At 41.0% G+C, this 20029-nt stretch overlaps 1 protein-coding gene across 2 annotated transcripts in view; it reads right to left on the reverse strand.

Moving 5' to 3' along the window:
- Positions 1–7773: 7773 nt before the first annotated feature.
- The window catches only part of PGK1 (phosphoglycerate kinase 1), a 30138-nt gene continuing 17882 nt past the window's right edge, over positions 7774–20029 (reverse strand). Inside the window, exons 3-11 of one of the 2 annotated variants that reach the window (XM_006082827.3) lie at positions 18522–18677; positions 18265–18409; positions 16011–16114; positions 15371–15490; positions 10989–11103; positions 10575–10754; positions 9007–9184; positions 8632–8730; positions 7774–8256 (exon numbers count right to left, since the gene is read on the reverse strand). In XM_006082827.3, the coding sequence (XP_006082889.1) occupies positions 8216–8256; positions 8632–8730; positions 9007–9184; positions 10575–10754; positions 10989–11103; positions 15371–15490; positions 16011–16114; positions 18265–18409; positions 18522–18677 (1138 nt within the window). In that variant the 3' untranslated portion in view covers positions 7774–8215. The remainder of the gene's footprint in view (positions 8257–8631; positions 8731–9006; positions 9185–10574; positions 10755–10988; positions 11104–15370; positions 15491–16010; positions 16115–18264; positions 18410–18521; positions 18678–20029) is intronic. The other variant, XM_023764035.1, reaches the window with a different exon arrangement.

A 20029-nucleotide genomic window follows, 5' to 3' on the forward strand; every position in this document is an offset into this window, starting at 1 on the left:
GTTATTTACTAGCTCTGTGATCCTGTCCAAAAGGTCAAGTACTTCTCTATCCATAAAGGTGAAATAGATATTTAGTATGCAAAATGCCCAGCAGAGAAATTCTGGTTAAACATGGACTTTTGAAATTTCATGTATGCCAAAACCGGTTTGGCTCAGTGGATAGAGCGTCGGCTTGCGGACTGAAAGGTCCCAGGTTCGATTCCGGTCAAGGGCATGTACCTGGGTTGCGGGCACATCCCCAGTAGGAGATGTGCAGGAGGCAGCTGATCGATGTTTCTCTCTCATCGATGTTTCTAACTCTCTATCTCTCTCCCTTCCTCTCTGTAAAAAATCAATAAAATATATTAAAAAAAAAAAAGAAAAAAATTTCATGTTTACCTCTGCTCACTCCAGAAACCCCATTAAAATGACAGGAAAGGAAAAGGAAGGTAAAATTACTTAAACAATAATCAGAATGTCACTAGAATCGCCTCTTGATCTTTTGGCTAAGAAAGATCAAGTGCAGAATGATTTTCAGCAATGACAATGAAACAAAGTCTTCAAATCCGAGAAACTGATATATAAGCTGAAATTCTATAGTCAAACAGGCAAGTTTGAATAAAGATATTTTCTGATATATAAGGTCTTCAAAATGTTGCCTCCCAGGCACTCTTTCTCAGGAAGCTAGTTGGAGTCTTGTGTTTCATAAGAGTAAACCAAGAAAGAGGGGAGAAAGGGAATACAGGAAAGGGGAGATCCAACGCAGGTGAAAAGAATCCCCGAGAGCGTTACCGAAAGGGCAGCCAGGACAAACTGGAATAGGAGCACAGAGAACTCCTCCAACAAGGCCATCTCTAATAAGGTGTTATGTTATGGTTTTTTTCAGGGGAACATTTATTTTAATTTAAAAAAGTAAATAGAAAATACATGAAAACTTAAGCAACTGGATCTAGGTTGCTTTTTTAAATATGTAAACAAATCTTAAGACTTAGTTGATTTTTGTTACAATAAAAACATAAGACTTTGTTCAATAAACACAAATACATAAAAGGTGAGATCAAAAGATATGAGAATGACAGTATGGCATATCAAAACTTCTGAGATTGCCCTAACCGGTTTGGCTCAGTGGATAGAGCGTCAGCCTGCAGACTGAAGGGTCCCAGGTTTGATTCTGGTCAAAGGCATGTACCTTGGTTGCAGGCAGATCCCCAGTAGGGAGTGTGAAGGAGGCAGCTGATCAATGTTTCTCTCTCATCGATGTTTCTAACTCTCTATCCCTCTCCCTTCCTCTCTGTAAAAAAATCAATAAAATATATTTTAAAAAACCTGAGATGCAGTGAAAGCAATAATAAAGAGGAAAGTTTATATCTTTACAGGACTATCTCAAGAAATAAGAGAAACTGCAAATAAACAACCTAGCATTACATCTTTTTTTTTTAAAAATATATTTTATTGATTTTCCACAGAGAGGAAGGGAGAGCGATAGAGAGTTAGAAACATCGATGAGAGAGAAACATCGATCAGCTGCCTCCTGCACATCTCCTACTGGGGGATGTGCCCGCAACCCAGGTACATGCCCTTGACCGGAATCGAACCTGGGACCCTTCAGTCCGCAGGCCGACGCTCTATCCACTGAGCCAAACCAGCTTTCGGCAGCATTACATCTTAAAGAACTACAAAAAGAAGAATACAAGTAACCCCAAGTCAGCAAAAGAAAGGAAATAATAAAAATTAGAGAAGAATTGAATGAAATAGAGAACAAAAAGACTATACAAAAAATTAATACAACAAAGAGCTGGTTCTTTGAAAAGATTAATAAAATTAGGGGGAGAGATCAACCAAAGGATTTGTATGTATGCATATAAGCCTAACCAATGAACACAGACAACAGGGGGTGAGGGCATGAGTGGGGGGTGGGGGGCAATAGGGCGATAAGGACACATGTAATACCTTAATCAATAAAGAAATTTAAAAAAATTAAATTGACAAAATCCTGCCTAGACTAAGGATAAAAAAAAACATGACTCAAATAAACAAAATCAGAAATGAAAGAAGTTACCACAGACATCACAGATATACAAAGGATCATACTAGAATACTATGAAAGACTACAGGCCACCAAATTCAATAACCTAGAACAGTGGTCGGCAAACTCATTAGTTAACAGAGCCAAATATCAACAGTACAACGATTGAAATTTCTTCTGAGAGCCAAATTTTTTAAACTTAAACTATATAGGTAGGTACATTGCTATTCACTTAATTAGGGTACTCCTAAGCTTCCCTTTGCTAAAAACGTCCTCAATCTGAGGGGTCGACCTCAGCAAACATACCCCCACTTCTTCTAACGCCACTTCTTCAAAATAGACTCGCCCAAGCCGAAAACCAACTTCTGCGCATGGGCCACGAAGTTTCAATTGCACTGTACATGCACGCCCGCACGTGGTATTTTGTGGAAGAGCCACACTCAAGGGGCCAAAGAGCCGCATGTGGTTTGCGAGCCGCAGTTTGCCAACCACTGACCTAGAAGAAATGGGCAAGTTCCTAGAAAAATATAAGCTCCCTAGACTGAACCATAAAGTGAGGAAAATGAAACAACCATCAAAAACCTCCCAAAAATAAAAGTCCAAGACCAGATAGATGGCTTCATGAGTGAATTCTACCAAACATTCAAAGAAGATTTGAAATCTATTCTTCTCAAACTCTTTCCAAGAAGTTAAAGAAGAGTCAATACTTCCTAACACATTTTTTAAGGCCATTATAACTCTGGTACCAAAACCTGGCAATAATATCTCTGATGAATACAGATGCAAAAATCCTAAACAAAATACAAGCAAATCAAATACAATAGTACATTTTAAAAATAATACATCATAATCAAGTGGGTTCATTCCAAGGGCACAAGAATGTTTCAACATACATAAACACCACATTAAACAAAGGATAAAAATCATGATCTTAATAGATGCAAAAAAAGCATTTGATAAGATACATCCATGTATGATTAAAAATCTCAATAAAATAGGAATAGAAGGAAAGTACCTCAACATAATAAAAGCCATGTATGACAAACCCTCAGCCAATATCATACTCAATGGTGAAAAAATGAAAGGTTTTCCTCTAAAATCAGGAAAGAGAAAAGAATGCCACTCCTACCACTCTTATTCAACATAGTTCTGGAAGTCCTAGCCAGAGCAATCAGGCAAGAGAAAGAAATAAAAGGCACCCAAATTGGGAATGAAGAAGTAAAAAGTGTCACTTTTGCAGATGACATGACTGTGTACATAGAAAACCCTAAAAACACCAATATTAGAAAAAATAAACAAATACATTAAAGTTACAGATACATAATCAATGTGCAAAAATCCCCTGCTTTCCTATATATTAACAATGAAAATTCAGAAAAAGCAATCGAAAAATTCCTTCTACAACTGCAACAAAAAGAATAAAATACTTAGGGATAAACTTAACAAAAGATATGAAGTACCTATATAATGAAAACTACAAAGCATTATTAAAAGAGATTAAAAAACACAACAAAATGGAAAATATCCTGTGTTCATGGACTGAAAAAAACCAACATAATAGCCGAAACCAGTTTGGCTCAGTGGATAGAGCGTCGGCCTGTAGACTGAAAGGTCCCAGGTTCGATTCCAGTCAAGGGCATGTACCTGGGTTGCGGGCACATCCCCAGTGGGAGATGTGCAGGAGGCAGCTGATCGATGTTTCTAACTCTCTATCTCTCTCCCTTCCTCTCTGTAAAAAAATCAATAAAATATATTTTAAAAAAAACACAACATAATTAACATGGCCATGTTACTCAAAACAATATACAAATTAAATGCAATCATCAGATTTGTATTGAAACACAAAAGATGTCAAACAGCCAAAGCAATCCTGAGAAAAAAGAACGAAGCCAAGGTATCACACTACCTGACTTCAAATTATACTACAGAGCTGAGATTATCAAAATAGCATGGTATTGGCACACAGACCAATAGAACAGAACTGAGAAACCAGAAATAAAACCACATGTATATGGGCAAATAATTCTTGACAAAGGAGACAAAAACACACTATGTAGGAAAGAAAGCCTCTTCAATAAATGGTTCTGGGGAAATGGGAAAGCCACATGCAAAAGAAAGAACTAGATTACGGTTTGTCCCCACATATACAACTTAATTCAAAATGGATCAAAGAGACTTCCAGTCAAGATGTAGGCATAGGTAAGGATTCCTTCTTTTTTACCGCAGCATAGTATTCCATTGTGTAGATGTACCACAGTTTTTCAATCCACACATCTGCTGATGGGCACTTAGGCTGTTTCCAAATCTTAGCTATGGTAAATTGTGCTAAGCGAAATAAGCCAGTCAGAGAAAGATAAATATCACATGATCTCACTTATTTGTGGAATATAATGAACAACAAACTGATGAACAAAAACAGATCCAGAGACAGAGAAGCATCAATCAGACCATCAAACCTCAGAGGGAAGGTAGGGGAGGGTGGGGGTAAGGGGGAGAGATCAACCAAAGGACTTGTATGCATGCATATAAGCCTAACCAGTGGACACAGACACCAGGGGGGTGAGGGAATGAGTATGTGTGTGTGTGTGTGTGTGTGTGGCGGGGGGGGGGGGGGTATTGGGGGGATAAGGACACATATGTAATACCTTAATCAAGAAAGAAAAAAAAATATGGAGGCATAGGGAAATGTGGCACTCGCATCCTCCAACAACCACATCAAATTTACAACTAAACCATAGAACATCCATCATTCAGAACTGCCTGAAATCTGGCTCAACAGAAGTCCCAAACCTAGAGAATTAAAGAAGCCACACTGCTCAGCCAGTGTGCTCAGTTGGTTGAGCATCGTCCTGTGCAACAAAGGTCACTGGTTCAATTCCTGGTCAGAGCACACGCCTGGGTTGCATGCTAGATTCCCCAGGTTGGGGACATGCAGGAGGCAGCCAATCGATGATTCTCATCAATGTTTCTACCTCTCCCTCTCCCTTCCCCTCTCTATCTATACCAGTGGTTCTCAACCTTCCTAATGCCGTGACCCTTTAATACAGTTCCTCATGTTGTGGTGACCCCCAACCATAAAATTATTTTCGTTGCTACTTCATAACTGTAATTTTGCTACTGTTATGAATAGTAATGTAAATATCTGATATGCAGGTTGTATTTTCATTGTTACAAATTGAACATAATTAAAGCATAGTGATTAATCACAAAAACAATGTTATTATATATGTGTTTTTCGATGGTCTTAGGCAACCCCTGTGAAAGGGTCATTCGACCCCCAAAGGGTCGCGACCCATAGTATGAGAACCGCTGATCTATACATATAAAAGGCTAAGTGTCTGTCTGTCCAACTGGTAGCTATGATGCGCACTGACCACCAGGGGGCAGACACTCAACACAGGAGCTGCTATGACACACACTAGCCATTTACAGAGAAATGGCACCTTGGACCTGCTGCCGACAAACCAACACTCAGCTTCCCTCAAGTGGGACACAGGCCCTGCCACCACCTCAGAGCGACACCCCAACAAATCACAGCCAATGCTACCAAGACCCCACAGCGCAAAATGCAGCCCAAAGCCCAGCCCAGGCCTGAAACAGTGACTGTGGGCACCGGGTAATCACATAGCAATGCCCAGCTTCCTCTCCCTAGTGACTAGCCTCCTTGGAGTTTCTTCAGCCCAGGAACCTGACTTGCTTTATAGCCAGGTGCAAACATTTTGCAGTTTAACCAAATGTTTGTGAAGCATTTTCCTGTGCCTCATCTCATTTGATCCTCACATTAGTCCTGGAGTAGGTAGATAGGAGACTCAGTAGGATCCTATTTTCATTAGCAAGAAGCAAATAGCAATATTAAAATATTTCTTCTAATTAATTTCCTTTCAATGTGCACAAATTCGTGCACCAGGACACTAGTAAGATAAATAAAAACTGTTATAAAAAAAAAAAAAGAAGCAGCAGCCACATTAAGACTGGTATGGTGCCCTGATCGGTTTGGCTCAGTGGATAGAGCGTTGGCCTGCGGACTGAAGGGTCCTGGGTTCGATTCCGGTCAAGGGCATGTACCTTGGTTGCGGGCACATCCCTAGTCGGGGGTGTGCAGGAGGCAGCTGATCGATGTTTCTAGCTCTCTATCCCTCTCCCTTCCTCTCTGTAAAAAAAATCAATAAAATATACTTTAAAAAAAAAAGACTGGTATGGTGGTTCCTGAAAAAAAATTAAGAATAGAGTTACCTCTTCTGGGTATCTACATGCAAATTTTGAAACCATTTATTTGCAAAGATATATGTACCACTCACTATGTTCACTGCAACCATTATTCCTGGTGGCCAACACATGGAAACAGCCAAAATGTCTCAATAGAGGATTGGATAAAGAAGATGTGGTACCTATATATAATGGAATACTACTCAGCCTTAAGAAAAGATAAAATAGTGCCATTTGCAACAACATGGATGGACCTTGAGGATATTATGGAAGTGAAATAAGTCAGTCAGAAGAAGCTAAAATAAGAACCATATGATTTTACTCATGTGGGATATAAAACTGAAACTCATAGACACAGACAACATATGGTGGTTACCAGAGAGTAGGGGGTGGTAAAGGGTAAAGGGGGCCATATATATTGTGACAGAAGATTATTTGATTTTGGTTGGTGGGTATACAATGTAATATACAGATCATGTATTAGAGAAATGTACACTTGAAACCTATATCTTACTAGCCAATCTCACCCCAATAAATTTAATAAAAAATAAAAACAGAACTCATGAATAAAGATATTTCCTGTAAAAAAATAATAAAAGTTACATAAGTAAATGTAATCATAGCATATGACATAGCTCAGCTGTGAATACTTACAATTATATAATTTAATCTAGAATTATGATAAAACTATATTGGGAGAATGAAGAATAGGAAGTATTGTGGGAGAGTCTATAAGTGGGCTAAATTGTCCCATGTATAAAATTAATAGACACCTTTCTTTAAAAAAATTAGAAGTTAACAGAATAAGCATATTACTTAAAATATGGAGGCAAATACCATAAAAAAGCTAAGAGTTGAAAGCAATCACCTCTGGGGAGTGGGAATCACAAGTGGGAGGAATGAAATGAGGCCTATTTTTTTGTTATAAGCCTTGACTTTAAATTATATTCATGTGGCTCTGGTCAGTGTGACTCAGTTGGTTGAGCATTGTCTTGTGCACCCCAGGGCACATAACCAGGTTACAGGTTCAATCCCTGGTCAGGGTGCATGTGGGTTGCAACCAATAGATATTTCTCTCTCACACTGATGTTTCTCTTTCTCTCTCTCTCCCTTCTTCTCTCTAAAATCAATAAAAACATATATTCAAAAAAATTAGCCCTAGCCGGTTTGGCTCAGTGGATAGAGTGCCGGCCTGCGGACTGAAGGGTCCCGGGTTTGATTACGGTCAAGGGCACACGCCGGGGTTGTGGGCTCAATTGTGGTGGGGGGCATGCAGGAGGCAGCCAATCAATGATTCTCTCTTATCATTGATGTTTCTATCTCTCTTCCTTCCTCTCTGAAATAAAAAAAAATCTATATATTAAAAAAATTACATTCATGTGTAACAGATAAAAATAAAATTTAAAATAAAGTATCACAATGTGTGGCATAAAAGAGTAGACATTTACCTAATCCCACCTCCCCACCACTGATGCCCCATTTCTTCCATTCAGAAATGTAGATTTGATCCTTTGAAAAGTCTGTTCTCACTCTAATTAACAAAATATGACAAGAAAAGAATCCCAGTTTCAATGAATATTTTTTTATTTATTTAACAGATCACCAACTTTGTCTCCCTCCCTCCCTACAACTGGAATTTCACCTGGTTTTCATGCGAGTAGTGAAACAGTGACAAAGCTAATCAGAATAAGCTACTCCAAGAAGAGAATTAAGCTAACAGCTCACTTTTTTAACAGACAAAATATAAATATATGCACTGTAGGATGTATAATGGTTTAGTCACTAAGAAATTCAAATGGGATCCTGAAGAATGGAAGCAAGTCCAGGGTGCAGTAAAGATGAGCTGAGATGCTGTGCAACCGTTTAAGTGTTCCTGGGCTGCATCTCTTGGCCATTAGCTGAATCTTGACATGGGGGAAGATTTTAGCTAATATCAAGTAGAGATGCGGAAAGCACTAAGTTCACTAAGGGGACGTGCACAGGAACCAAAAGGCAGGAAAAGTATTAAACATTGCTGAGAGCATCCACGCCAGGAAGGACTTTACCTGTTATTGAGAGAGCATACACAAAGAGACAGTATTACGATAGGATTCAGTAAGGCAGATCTGTCACTTTCTATCTTCCCAATAATATGTCAGCTCTTCTTTACGATAGATAGCCAGAAGTTGGCTATCTTTCACATTTTGGGTCCCAGGTCTACTAGACCATAACCGCTTTGAGAATAAGTTTTCCTATAGGCCCCTCCCCACCTCAAATAGATGGCAGGAGATTAATTTCAAGCTCCTCCATTTGTACTGCCCCGCTAAAAATGACTGCTAATGACAACACTACCTACTATCACCACTCCATTCTACCCACCTCTCACTGCATAACCCTCATCCTTCCCTCAAAGAAGCCAAAAAACCAATGAAGAACCTCACCTTCCAGGAGCTCTAAACTGGCACCACCCCCAGTGCTCACATGGCTGACTTTATCCTCTGTGTTCCATTTGGCACAGCAAGTAGCAGTGTCTCCACCACCTGTTGAATGGAAGCCAAGTAAAAATGGGAAAGGAGGAAAAAAAAAAGAATTGGCACCAAAACTTCAGAGTGATGTACTTGCAAGCCCAAACCAGAAGCTGATGAAACCCCAACTCCATCTCATTAAGAGGTTCCTCCATAAATTATATAACTGTTTAGTTCTCAAGAATCACTGTGCCAAGAAACCCAGGAAAACTTACCTATTTCCCGTCTACTTTCCTCTGATCAGAATTCTGCCAGCTCACATTGGTAGTAGCTTCATAGATGACCCCTTACCTATGATGGTGATGCAGCCCCTGGAAGTGGCTTTCACCACCTCGTCCATGAGGGCTTTGGTCCCTCGGGCAAAAGCTTCCCATTCAAATACGCCCACAGGTCCATTCCACACAATCTGCTTAGCCCTAGCGACAGCCTCAGCATACTTCTTGCTGCTCTCAGGACCACAGTCCAAGCCCTATGGGTAGAGTTAATAGACAGGATGAGCTACCAAGAAAATCTACTTAGAGAAACAAATACCACCTTTACCAAGACCAGAACTTAAGGCTGAACATCAGAGTTTCTTCTAGAACCAAGATACTCTTCAGTCTTTTAAAATTATAAACCTGTTCATGCCCTATATGGAAGATCAAATCTAAGGGAAAACCTCAAAGGTTATTTGATAAAATAACTTTCTTAGCCATGCTATTATCATTGTGTATTATTGTGAAGAACTGATTGGTGGTTTTCAATCAGGGTCAGTTCTGCCCCTTCCCAGGGGATACGTGGCAATGTCTGGAGACATTTCTGGTTGTCACAACTGGGGAGTGGGGGGTGCTACTGGCACCTATAGTCAAAGATGCCGTAAATACCCTCTAATGCCACAACAGCCCTCTGTAACAAAACAAAAACTACCTGAGATATCAGTAGTGCCAGGTTGAAAAACACTGAACAAATCAGTGATTCTCAAACTTTGGCATACATAAGAATCACCAGGAGGGCTTGTCTGAGTATAATTGCTGGGCTCTACCCCCCCCCCCACACCCAAGAATTTATGATTCAGTAGGTCTGGGGTGGGCCCCAAGAACTAGTTGTTGTTTTTTAACAAATTCCAAAATAATACTAATGGTTCTTGGGACCACACTTTGAAGAAAACAAAAATGGTTTTGTCCCCACATTACTTATGAAGACAACAGCAATCTGATACCATTGATTTTCCCCCATGGATTCTCCTCTAAGGAGGATCTCAATGCAACATTTGGAGCCTTCTCTGACAGAGACCTCCTGTGGAGATTCTTTTAAAATGCTTGTTGATTGGCCCAGCCAGCGTGGCTCAGCAGTTGAGCATTGACCTATGAGCTAGGAGGTCACGGTTCAATTCCTGGTCAGGGCACATGCCCAGGTTGCAGGCTCAATCCCCAGTGTGGGGCATGCAGGAGGCAGGCCACTCAATGATTCTCTCTCATCATTGATGTTTCTATCTCTCTCTCCCTCTCCCTTCCTGTCTGAAATCAATAAATATATTTTTGAAAAATAAAAGATAAATATAATAAAATGCTTGCCCTAACCGGTTTGGCTCAGTGGATAGAGCATTGGCCTGCGGACTGAAGGGTCCCAGGTTCGATTCCGGTCAAGGGCATGTACCTTGGCTGCGGGCACATCCCCAGTAGGGGGTGTGCAGGAGGCAGCTGATCGATGTTTCCCTCTCATCGATGTTTCTAACTCTCTATCCCTCTCCCTTCCTCTCTGTAAAAAAATCAATAAAATATATATTTAAAAAATAATAATAAAATGCTTGTAGGTTGGTTGAATAAATGATACCAAAATATTTTTGTTCACTCACACTATCAACCACCCAAGTGACTCACCATCCAGCCAGCAGGTATGCCAGAAGCCACAGTGGCTTGGCCAGTCTTGGCATTCTCATCAAACTTGTCAGCAGTGACAAAGTCAACCGGCAAGGTAATCTTCACACCATTCTTCTCAGCTTTGGACATCAGGTCTTTGACAATCTTGGCTCCCTCTTCATCAAACAGAGAAGTGCCAATCTACACAAGGGACCAAAATGATGAAGATCAACCTCTATACTAAGAATGTGATTGCCTCACAAAGTAGACAGGAAGAAGATACAATACAATATAAAAGAACAATTCCAAGACAAAAGAAAAACAACTTGCCAAAATAAATAAAAATGGGAGTTTTTAGGGCTCATGTCAAAAGCTGGTTTTCTTTCTATTTCTCATCAAGAGCTATTTCATATCCACTTGTCATTGGTTTCCTACCTCCATGTTGTTGAGCACCTTAAGGAAGGTAAAAGCCATTCCACCACCAATAATCATCTCATTGACTTTGTCCAGCATATTATTAATCAGTTGGATCTTGTCTGCAACTTTAGCTCTAGAAGGGAAAGCAAAAATCATCACCAAAAGAATAATGGACAAACAAAAGAAGTGATAATACATAGAGCCTGAGTTTTTATATCAAGGCAGAGAAACAGAGAAATGTCCCACAAAGTGACAAAAAGTATTGGCTAACTTTGCCTATGTTTCTTTAACCCAAAAGGCCAATTCATTTTTAAGAAATCCTTTTATGGTATGGCTCTAGACTAAAAATGACTAAGAAGACCTACTATTATCTAAAGGAACCATGAGTTCCAAATAAGTCTATTTTGTCTCTTTTCCCCCAAAAAATCAGGTCAAGATTACTAATTATGCCTGAGCAAGACTGCTAATTGTGGGTTTCCCTAAGCCTACTCAAAACTATCTTAACCCTAGAGCAAGGATGAGATTATATACTAAACTAATACATACTGAGCAAAAATAGAAAGATATTCACACTCGTAAGTCTATTCTCAGTGCCTGGGACATTTGCTTTATGGCATTCATTATTCTTTTGGACCACCTGATTCAACATATTTATAGAGTACCTATTATGTGCCAAGCACTATTCTAGGTCTCAAGAAAAATCACTTGACAAAAACAAAGACCCCTACCTCTTTGGTGCTTATATTCTAGTAGAGGGAAAGAAGACAATAAATACAAATGTCCTTTCACCTCCCTATGAAAGGAAAAAGCTCTAAAGAAAAACAAGTTCACTTGAAGCACAACCTTTAATGTCCCTCACATAATAGCTTGCCTTCCGTTCACATTCCTATATATCTAAATCCTACTTAAATGAACAAATCACCTGAGCCTGTTTCCTCTTCATTCAATAAAAAAGATGATGGCTACCCTGTGAGAGGCACTATGCTAGGATTTGTAAAATAGGGTTTCAGAACAATAGTGATGTGGGGAAATGGATGACAAGAGACTTTATCTCTCTTCTCAAGATTGGTCATCATGAAGGGTCAGAATGGAGTTAACTGTTAATGGAGAGAGAGAGAGAGAGAGAGAGAGAGAGAGAGAAGGAGGGAGGAAGGGAGGTGGGGAGAAAATAAAAGTAAAGAGACTCAAACTCTTCTAAAGAATGTGGGATATAACTCAAATTTCCTACTTCAATAAATCAATGCAATGAAAAATACTAAAGAAGAGGGAACTGCCCTAGCCGGTTTGGCTCAGTGGATAGAGCCAAAGGACTGAAGGGTCCTGGTTTTGAGTCCAGTCAAGGGCACATGCCTGAGTTGCAGGCTCAATCCCCAGTAGGGGGCTTGCAGGAGGCAGCCAATCAATGATTCTCTCTCATCATTGACGTTTCTCTCTCTCCCTCTCCCTTCCTCTCTCATAATCAATAAAAGTATATTTAAAAAAAAAAAGAAAACAGGATTATCACAGAATAAAAGATACCTAACAACCAAATGTAATACATGGACTTCGTTTGGATCCTTATTCAAACAAACTGTAAAAAGACATTTCTGAGATGATAGATAACTTCTAAATACAGATGAGGTACTATAGATGAAACTTAAATTTTGTTAGGTAGTTATTTAAAAAAAGTATCCTTATCAGTTATGAGATGCATGCAGAAGTATTATAAGTGAAATTATACGATATCTAAGGCTTACTTTATTTTTTTATCCTCACCCAAGGATATGTTTATTGATTTTAGAGAGAGAGAAAGGAAAAGAGAGAGAGAGAGAGAGAGAGAGAGAGAGAGAAATAATGTGAGAGAAGCATCAATTGGTTGCCTCCCACATGCACCCTGACCGGAAATCAAACCCACAACCTAGGTTTGTGCCCCGACCCGGAATTGAACCCACAACTTTTTGGTGTGCTGAGCGATGAGCCACCCGGCCAGGGCTAAGGCTTGCTTTAAAATACTCTTGATAAATAAAAGTATTATTAGACAGTAGATGAAACAAGATTGGCAAAAATGTCAAAAAATTTTTGAAGCAGGGTGACAGGCACCTGGGGTTTATTATACTATTCTCTCAACGTCTGTGCCTGTTTGAGTGCTTCCACAATAATGTCTTTTAATAAAAATGTAAAAATTTTCCCAAAATCATTAATGGTCTAAGGAGACTACACTGCAAGAAAGGTAGCAAAAAAACAAAACAAAACAAAAAAACAACCAACCTCCACATCAGCCTCCCCAAAACAACTATTTCAAGCTGAGTTTAAAACCTAATCATAACCACAAGGTGGCACTCACTCCCAAATTCCATGTCTACAGAAGGTTGGAAAACAAAATCAGACAGTTCAAATCCTAATCTCCTGGGAAGCAACAATCAGTCTGAACTTTAAAAGGTCACAAGACACAGATAACCCGTATCCTCCTGAATAATTTTTAGGACCCTGAAACTGGGCTCACAAAAGAGAGAGCAATTATGCTATGTGAAATTGACACTCAACTCCAGAGTCAGCTTTCATAGGGAAATGCTGAGTGTGTTCATTCCCATGAGGACTAAAGCCTGCTCATAGAAGGGTCAGAGGCTTCCAGTCATAAAGAGGCTGGTACCTAGTTAGCCATGCCAAGTGATAGTAAGTTATCTTTTCTAAGCAGTACCAGGTCCCTGTCCCTACTCTATCACGTAAAATTTACTCAGCTAGCCTCTTGACCCACAATTCTGAAATTTCTATTTTTAACTAAGCTATCACAATATAATTATTCACATGGTATCTTTACCCATAGGAGAAAATACAAAATGGTATGTGATCTGGAGAAATGAGTTCTAAATGATATATTAAACACAAATGAGAAGATTCTCCTAGTTATTCCTTGCCAGATTATATGGATATGAAAGGCTCAAATGCATCAAAAATTAAAATTGTTAGATGAGCATATGTGGTGGACCTTTCCAATTCTTTCCTCCAGAACCATTTTTTTAATATATTTTATTGATTTTTTTACAGAGAGGAAGGGAGAGGAATAGAGAGTTAGAAACATTGATGAGAGAGAAACATCGATCAGCTGCCTCCTGCACACCCCTCCTGGTGATGTACCCGCAACTAAGGTACATGCCCTTGACCGGAATCGAACCTGGGACCTTTCAGTCCGCAGGCCGATGCTCTATCCACTGAGCCAAACCGGTTAAGGCCAGAACCATTTTTTATTCCTTCTCAGCCCTATTCTCTGTCCCAAGAGGCTGACCTGCATGGTCTTCCTCAAAGGACTCCCTTGCTCTCTGGCTTCTAGTTGGGTTGCAGCCAACTGAGGGTGAGAGGAGTACATCAGAAGGAGGTTGAAGGGACATCAGAATATTATTTCCCTTGCTCCCTCCCTGACAGATATCTATCCCTATGTCCCCTGTCCTATCAAAGAGCCCTCTCCATACAACTACCCTCTCTGGATTTTGGTAACCATTCCCTCTTTGTCCCTTTAGGCCTAGGGATGGTAATAGCTATTGCTAGGCCCAGATTACTGTACTATCCCCTTTAAGTTTCTCTGAAAGCTACCCATACCTTTGTAGATAGTCTATTAAAAAGTCTTTATTAAATTCTCCTCTGTTACCCAGTTTGATTGTGCCATCTTATATAATAAAGAGGTAATATGCAAATTCACCATCACACCCTCGCACAAGATGGCCACCCCCATGTGGTCACAAGATGGCCACTAGAAGATGGCCGGCAGGGGAAGGGCAGTTGTGGGCAATCAGGCCAGCAGGGGAGGGCAGTTAGGGGCGACCAGGCCTGCAGGGGAGGGCAGTTAGGGGCAACCAGGCCTGTAGGGGAGGACAGTTAGGGGGTGACCGGGCCAGCAGGGGAGGGGAAGTTGGGGGCAACCAGACCTGCAGGGGGAGGGGCAGTTAGGGGATGACCGGGCCAGCAGGGGAGGGCAGTTGGGGGTGACCAGGCCTGCAGGGGAGAGCAGTTGGGGGCGACCAGGCGAACAGGGAGGACAGTTGGGGGCGACTGGGCCTGCAGGGGAGGGCAGTTAGGGGCAATCGGGCCGGCAGGGGAGAGAAGTTAGGCGTTGATCAGGCTGGCAGGGGAGTGGTTAGGGGGTGATCAGGCTGGCAGGCAGAAGTGGTTAGGGGCAATCTGGCAGGCAGGCAGGCAAGCAGTTGGGAGCCAGCAATCCTGGGATGTGAGAGGGATGTCCGACTGCCGGTTTGTGGGATCAGGCCTAAACCGGCAGTCGGATATCCCCCGAGGGGTCCCAGATTGGAGAGGGTACAGGCTGAGCTGAAAGACAATAAACACCCTATTCTGACAATAAACACCCAAGTTATGGCCTCCTACCAGGCAAACACACTACTGAAAGCATAATCTTGAAGAATTCTTCATACCCGCCCAGGATGGCCAGGAAGGGTCGCTCTGGGCTTTCCAACGCCTTGGCAAAATAGTTCAGCTCCTTCTTCATCAAAAAACCTCCAGCTTTCTGTGGCAGATTGACTCCCACCATAGAGCTAGAAAAGACAAGAGCCATTCAAATTGTAGTCGGTCCCTCCCAATTCTCCCAATTCTAGAGGCCATCTCCTTATCACTGAAATACTTTGAAGATTCCAGGAGACCATGATTTTCATCCCTAAACTGCAACAAAAACACTTAGGTTTAATTCCAATAAATAATCAGCCAGTTGATGACAAAAGAAGATTCCTAAATTTCCTTCCTACTGACAGCATAAGATTCTGATCCCACAATGTTCACAGAGGGTGAACTTTACATGAAATATCCACAATGAGAAAGAGCAACTGCTTACAGAAGATCAAAAAAAGCTCCACAATTCTCAACTTTTACTTTTATTTCCTCTTTGGATCAGAGGCACTCAACAAGAGCCACAATCTAAGTGGTAGCTCCAATTAGAGATAGAAGCCAACAGAATCACAGTATAATACAGATGTCTCTAAAAGCAACCCAGAGATTGGGCTGCTTGAGTAAACAGAATAATACTGTTCCCAGTTCAACATCAAATAAGACTCGTACTACCTGTGGGCTCGGTGAGCAGTGCCAAAAGCATCATTGACATAGACATCCCCTAGCTTGGAAAGTGAAGCTCGGAAAGCTTCTACTTTAGCTGGCTCCGCTTTAACCTGCAGAGGGAAAAAAAAGGAAAACCAACAACAGTAAATGCTGATGGCTGCAAAGGCAACTATAAAAGCATTTCCTACAGAGTCTTCTTGAACATTCTCTAAAGACCCTTGAGTTGGTGAGACATCAATATTTACAATTAGCAACAGGGTCTGCTCTTTCTTGCAAATATTCTAGGTCTTTTGGTCAACTTTACGTGTTTTTGCTCCCCTTTGCCTTCCCTCAAATTGCAAACCTAAGATTCCTGACCCGTGGCTTAACTGCTTAATCACAAAGGCTAATAACCACATCTCATTTTTCACTGGCCTCTCCCCTACTTCTAGGACAAGATTCTGACTATTCTTCTATCTCTTTGACTCATTTCCTCATTTTTAACATATTCTCCTTATAAAAGAGAGGAAAAAGCCTTTCTGCAAAGGGAGAGGTCCTCACACATATTCCTCATGAAAGCAACAATGGCAGGCTGGGACAGAGCAGGCAGACAGAAACATGACAAGAGAAAAGGACCTCAGAAACTTATTATGCTGACCAAAAGGAGGTATTTTATATGGCCTTTCCTGAAGTTAGGCATTTGAGAAAACAAGAAATACACTTCTACAAAACAGAAGAGAGGAACAAAAAGTATAAGTAAAATATAGAGCTCTGATATATCAGCTCATTATCCAGGGATACCAGCCCGCAAAGGGGACGGAAAGCAGAATGGCAGGATGAACAAAAAGTCTTTGGGAGGAGACTAAGCGAAGATGCACAGGAAGCCAGATGAAGGGAGAGATGGCACAGCACAAAGCAGATGTTCATTTTAGTCACTGCCCACTCCCATCCTCCTACGTATCAAGATGAATGCAGCTGCCACATGAGCATTCTTCTAATGACCCAAAGAATACAGGTTGCCCTGACCAGTTTGGCTCAGTGGATAGAGCATCGGCCTGCAGACTGAAAGGTCCCGGGTTCGATTCCGGCTAAGGGCATGTACCTTGGTTGCGGCACATCCCCAGAAGGAGGTGTGCAGGAGGCAGCTGATCGATGTTTCTCTCTCATAGATGTTTCTAACTCTCTATCCCTCTCCCATCCTCTCTGTGAAAAATCAGTAAAATATATTTTAAAAAAAAGAATACAGGTATACTAATGCTAAAACTAAAGACTGAAAAGCCCCCATAATCTCTCTAAAATGGAGTATCATCAGCTACTGGTGACTGGAAGATGATTCATATAGTAATGAAAACAATGCCTCGATGGCAGGAGACCTGAGTTCTAAGCCCAGTTCTGACACGAATTCACAGTGTAACTTTTGGCAAGTTGCTCTCTATCCCTGAAATCTTCCCATATTAAAAAGGCATAATAACCTCTCTATCAAGAATTATTTGAGGCAAAATGGCAAATTGAAAGCTCTTCATGAAAAAGTGCTTTAGAAATTAACAATAATAATCAGAACCCACTTCTCATTTTTCTTCTGCCAATAACTATAAGGAAGAGAATGCCCCTAAAAGACCAATGCAGAGACACTGGATAAAGGAAACATTTTATGGCCTCACTTTGTTTTTTACCCATTTTAAAGTCATGACTGGCTCCTGAAATTTCAAGCATTGAAAGCTATTGGACACTAAATGTAAAGTCAACTAAAGAAAAAAGTCATTGACTAGAGTAGTTAGTTCCTCACTTCCTTTTTTGTTTTTGTTCCTCACTTCCTTAATAAAAGGTTTTGCCTCAATTTCCCAGTTGCCTCCTTCCCTGTCTAAGTCCTAGAGTCTGGGCAGCTCGAGTTTCTGTCTAAAAGGGCACCAAATTTTAGGTCAGCATTTTACTTCTACTAGCAAGATCATGCCAAAGGCACGATAAGGCAATACGACCAAGGCCTGTGGTGCTAAGAAAAGAAACTGCTTGAAAGAAGGCACTCAAGTGACCTTAAGAAATGTCAGGCCCTAGCTGGTTTGGCTCAGTGGATAGAGCATTGGCCCATGGACTGAAGGGTCCCAGGTTCAATTCCAGTCAAGGGCACATGCCTGGGTTAGGGGCTCACTCCCCAGTAGGGGGCGAGCAGGAGGCAGCCGATCAATGATTCTCTCTCATCATTAATGTTTCAATCTCTCCCTCTCCCTTCCTCTCTAAAATAAATAAAAATATACAAATAAATTTTAAAAATCACAGGTCCTACCTTGTTCCCAGAAGCATCTTTTCCCTTCCCTTCTTCTTCCACATGAAAGCGAAGGTTCTCCAACAGGATGACAGACCCAGCAGCTGGGGCAGCACAAGCTTTCTCCACTTCGGGGCCCACGCAATCCTTCAAGAACAAAACATCCCTGGGGAGAGCATGAGATGGAGAGACTTAAGCAGTCTGAAAGTTAAGAACCAGTAACAATATGCTTGACATCTCCTGTCACAACGTCCACCAGCACCAGAGCTGGCACTTACTTGCCCAGCAGAGATTTGAGTTCTACAGCAACTGGCTCCAAAGAGTACTTGTCAGGCATGGGGACACCATCGGGCCGACCCAGGTGGCTCATAAGAACAACTGACTTGGCTCCATTGTCCAAGCAGAATTTGATACTTGGGATGGCAGCCTTGATTCTGCAACCAGAAAGAGACAGCAGGTAGAATAAGGTTACGCCTAGAAATTAGTGGGAAATATGTCCTTCATGGCCTCATAAAACATAAAGCCCCTTTCCTTTTCCAAATTCCTTCAAATGTACTTTCAACAATTCACTGATGGTCCTCAGATACATGTTCAAGGGAAGAAGTTAATTACAAAGTTAATTACACCCTCCACCTAGGATTATACATTCTCATCATTGTTTGCCCCTTATGCAGAAAGCAGAACTTAGCTAGCAGGCCTGAAGCTTCTATCTTTGAAAAACCTGCTTGCAAGGTTGATCCTTGGCTGGTGTCCAGAACTTGGCTTTCAAAGTGGTCCCTCAGTCCTTTAACAGACAAAAGGCATTCACCATTCCTAGACTGTCTACAAAAAACAAGGCCATTTATGCTGGGTACCTGCTTCCCTCCAGGAAGTCTGGAATTTCGATAGTTGCTAGGCAGAGGGTACCTATGGTACCAGCTCCCAATAAAAATCTTGAGGGCCAAGTCTCTAACAGGCTTTTCTGGGCATAATCATTGCACACAATTTACTGCATTTTTCACTGCTGGAGAAAGGAACACACTCGGTATGTCCCCTCATGGGAGGGAGAGAGCATCAGAAACCCATTCATGGATTTCTCCAGACTCTCCCTGTCTTTTCCCAGTGCTGACCCTTCCATGCATCCTTTCAATGTAATGAACTTTACTAGTGAGACTATGTACTGTGTTTTATGAGTCCTAGCAAATCACAAAATGTGCATGGTCTTAGGGACACCAAAACAGAGCTTTTATATAACTGGAAGAAATCTTGAAACCATTAAAGAAAATTTGGGAAGAATTGTAGTAACTTTTTTGCACCCATTACAGATCCTAAGACACTTTTCTATTTAAGAAAAAATATATGCATTATACAGAATGTGATTTATATACGATACTACATTTGAGTTTAACCAAAAAATTATTAAACTTAAAACATTTCAAATTTTTGTTACAAACCTGATACTAGCTTTTCGTTTTTGCCAGTCTTTAAAAAAATTAAAATTTATAATTAAGAAAATGATTCAATAAATACTTATTGAATACTTCTTTTAAGCCAGGTACTGTTACACATTCTGACAATACAACAGTAAATAAAACAGTCTCTGCTCTCATGGAAGTGAAATTCTAATCATGAGAGAGGTAATCTATATAATAAAAGCCTAAGTGACCATTACGGCGGAACAGCCAGTCGCTATGATGCGCACTGACCATCAGGGGGCAGATGCTCAATGCAGGATCTGCCCCCTGGTGGTCAGTGCACACTCCCACAGGGGGAGCGCTGCTCAGCCAGAAGCTGGGCTCATAGCTGG

The sequence above is a fragment of the Myotis lucifugus genome, unplaced genomic scaffold (assembly GCF_000147115.1).
Source record: "Myotis lucifugus unplaced genomic scaffold, Myoluc2.0 scaffold_4, whole genome shotgun sequence".
NCBI classification, from domain to species: Eukaryota; Metazoa; Chordata; class Mammalia; order Chiroptera; family Vespertilionidae; genus Myotis; species Myotis lucifugus.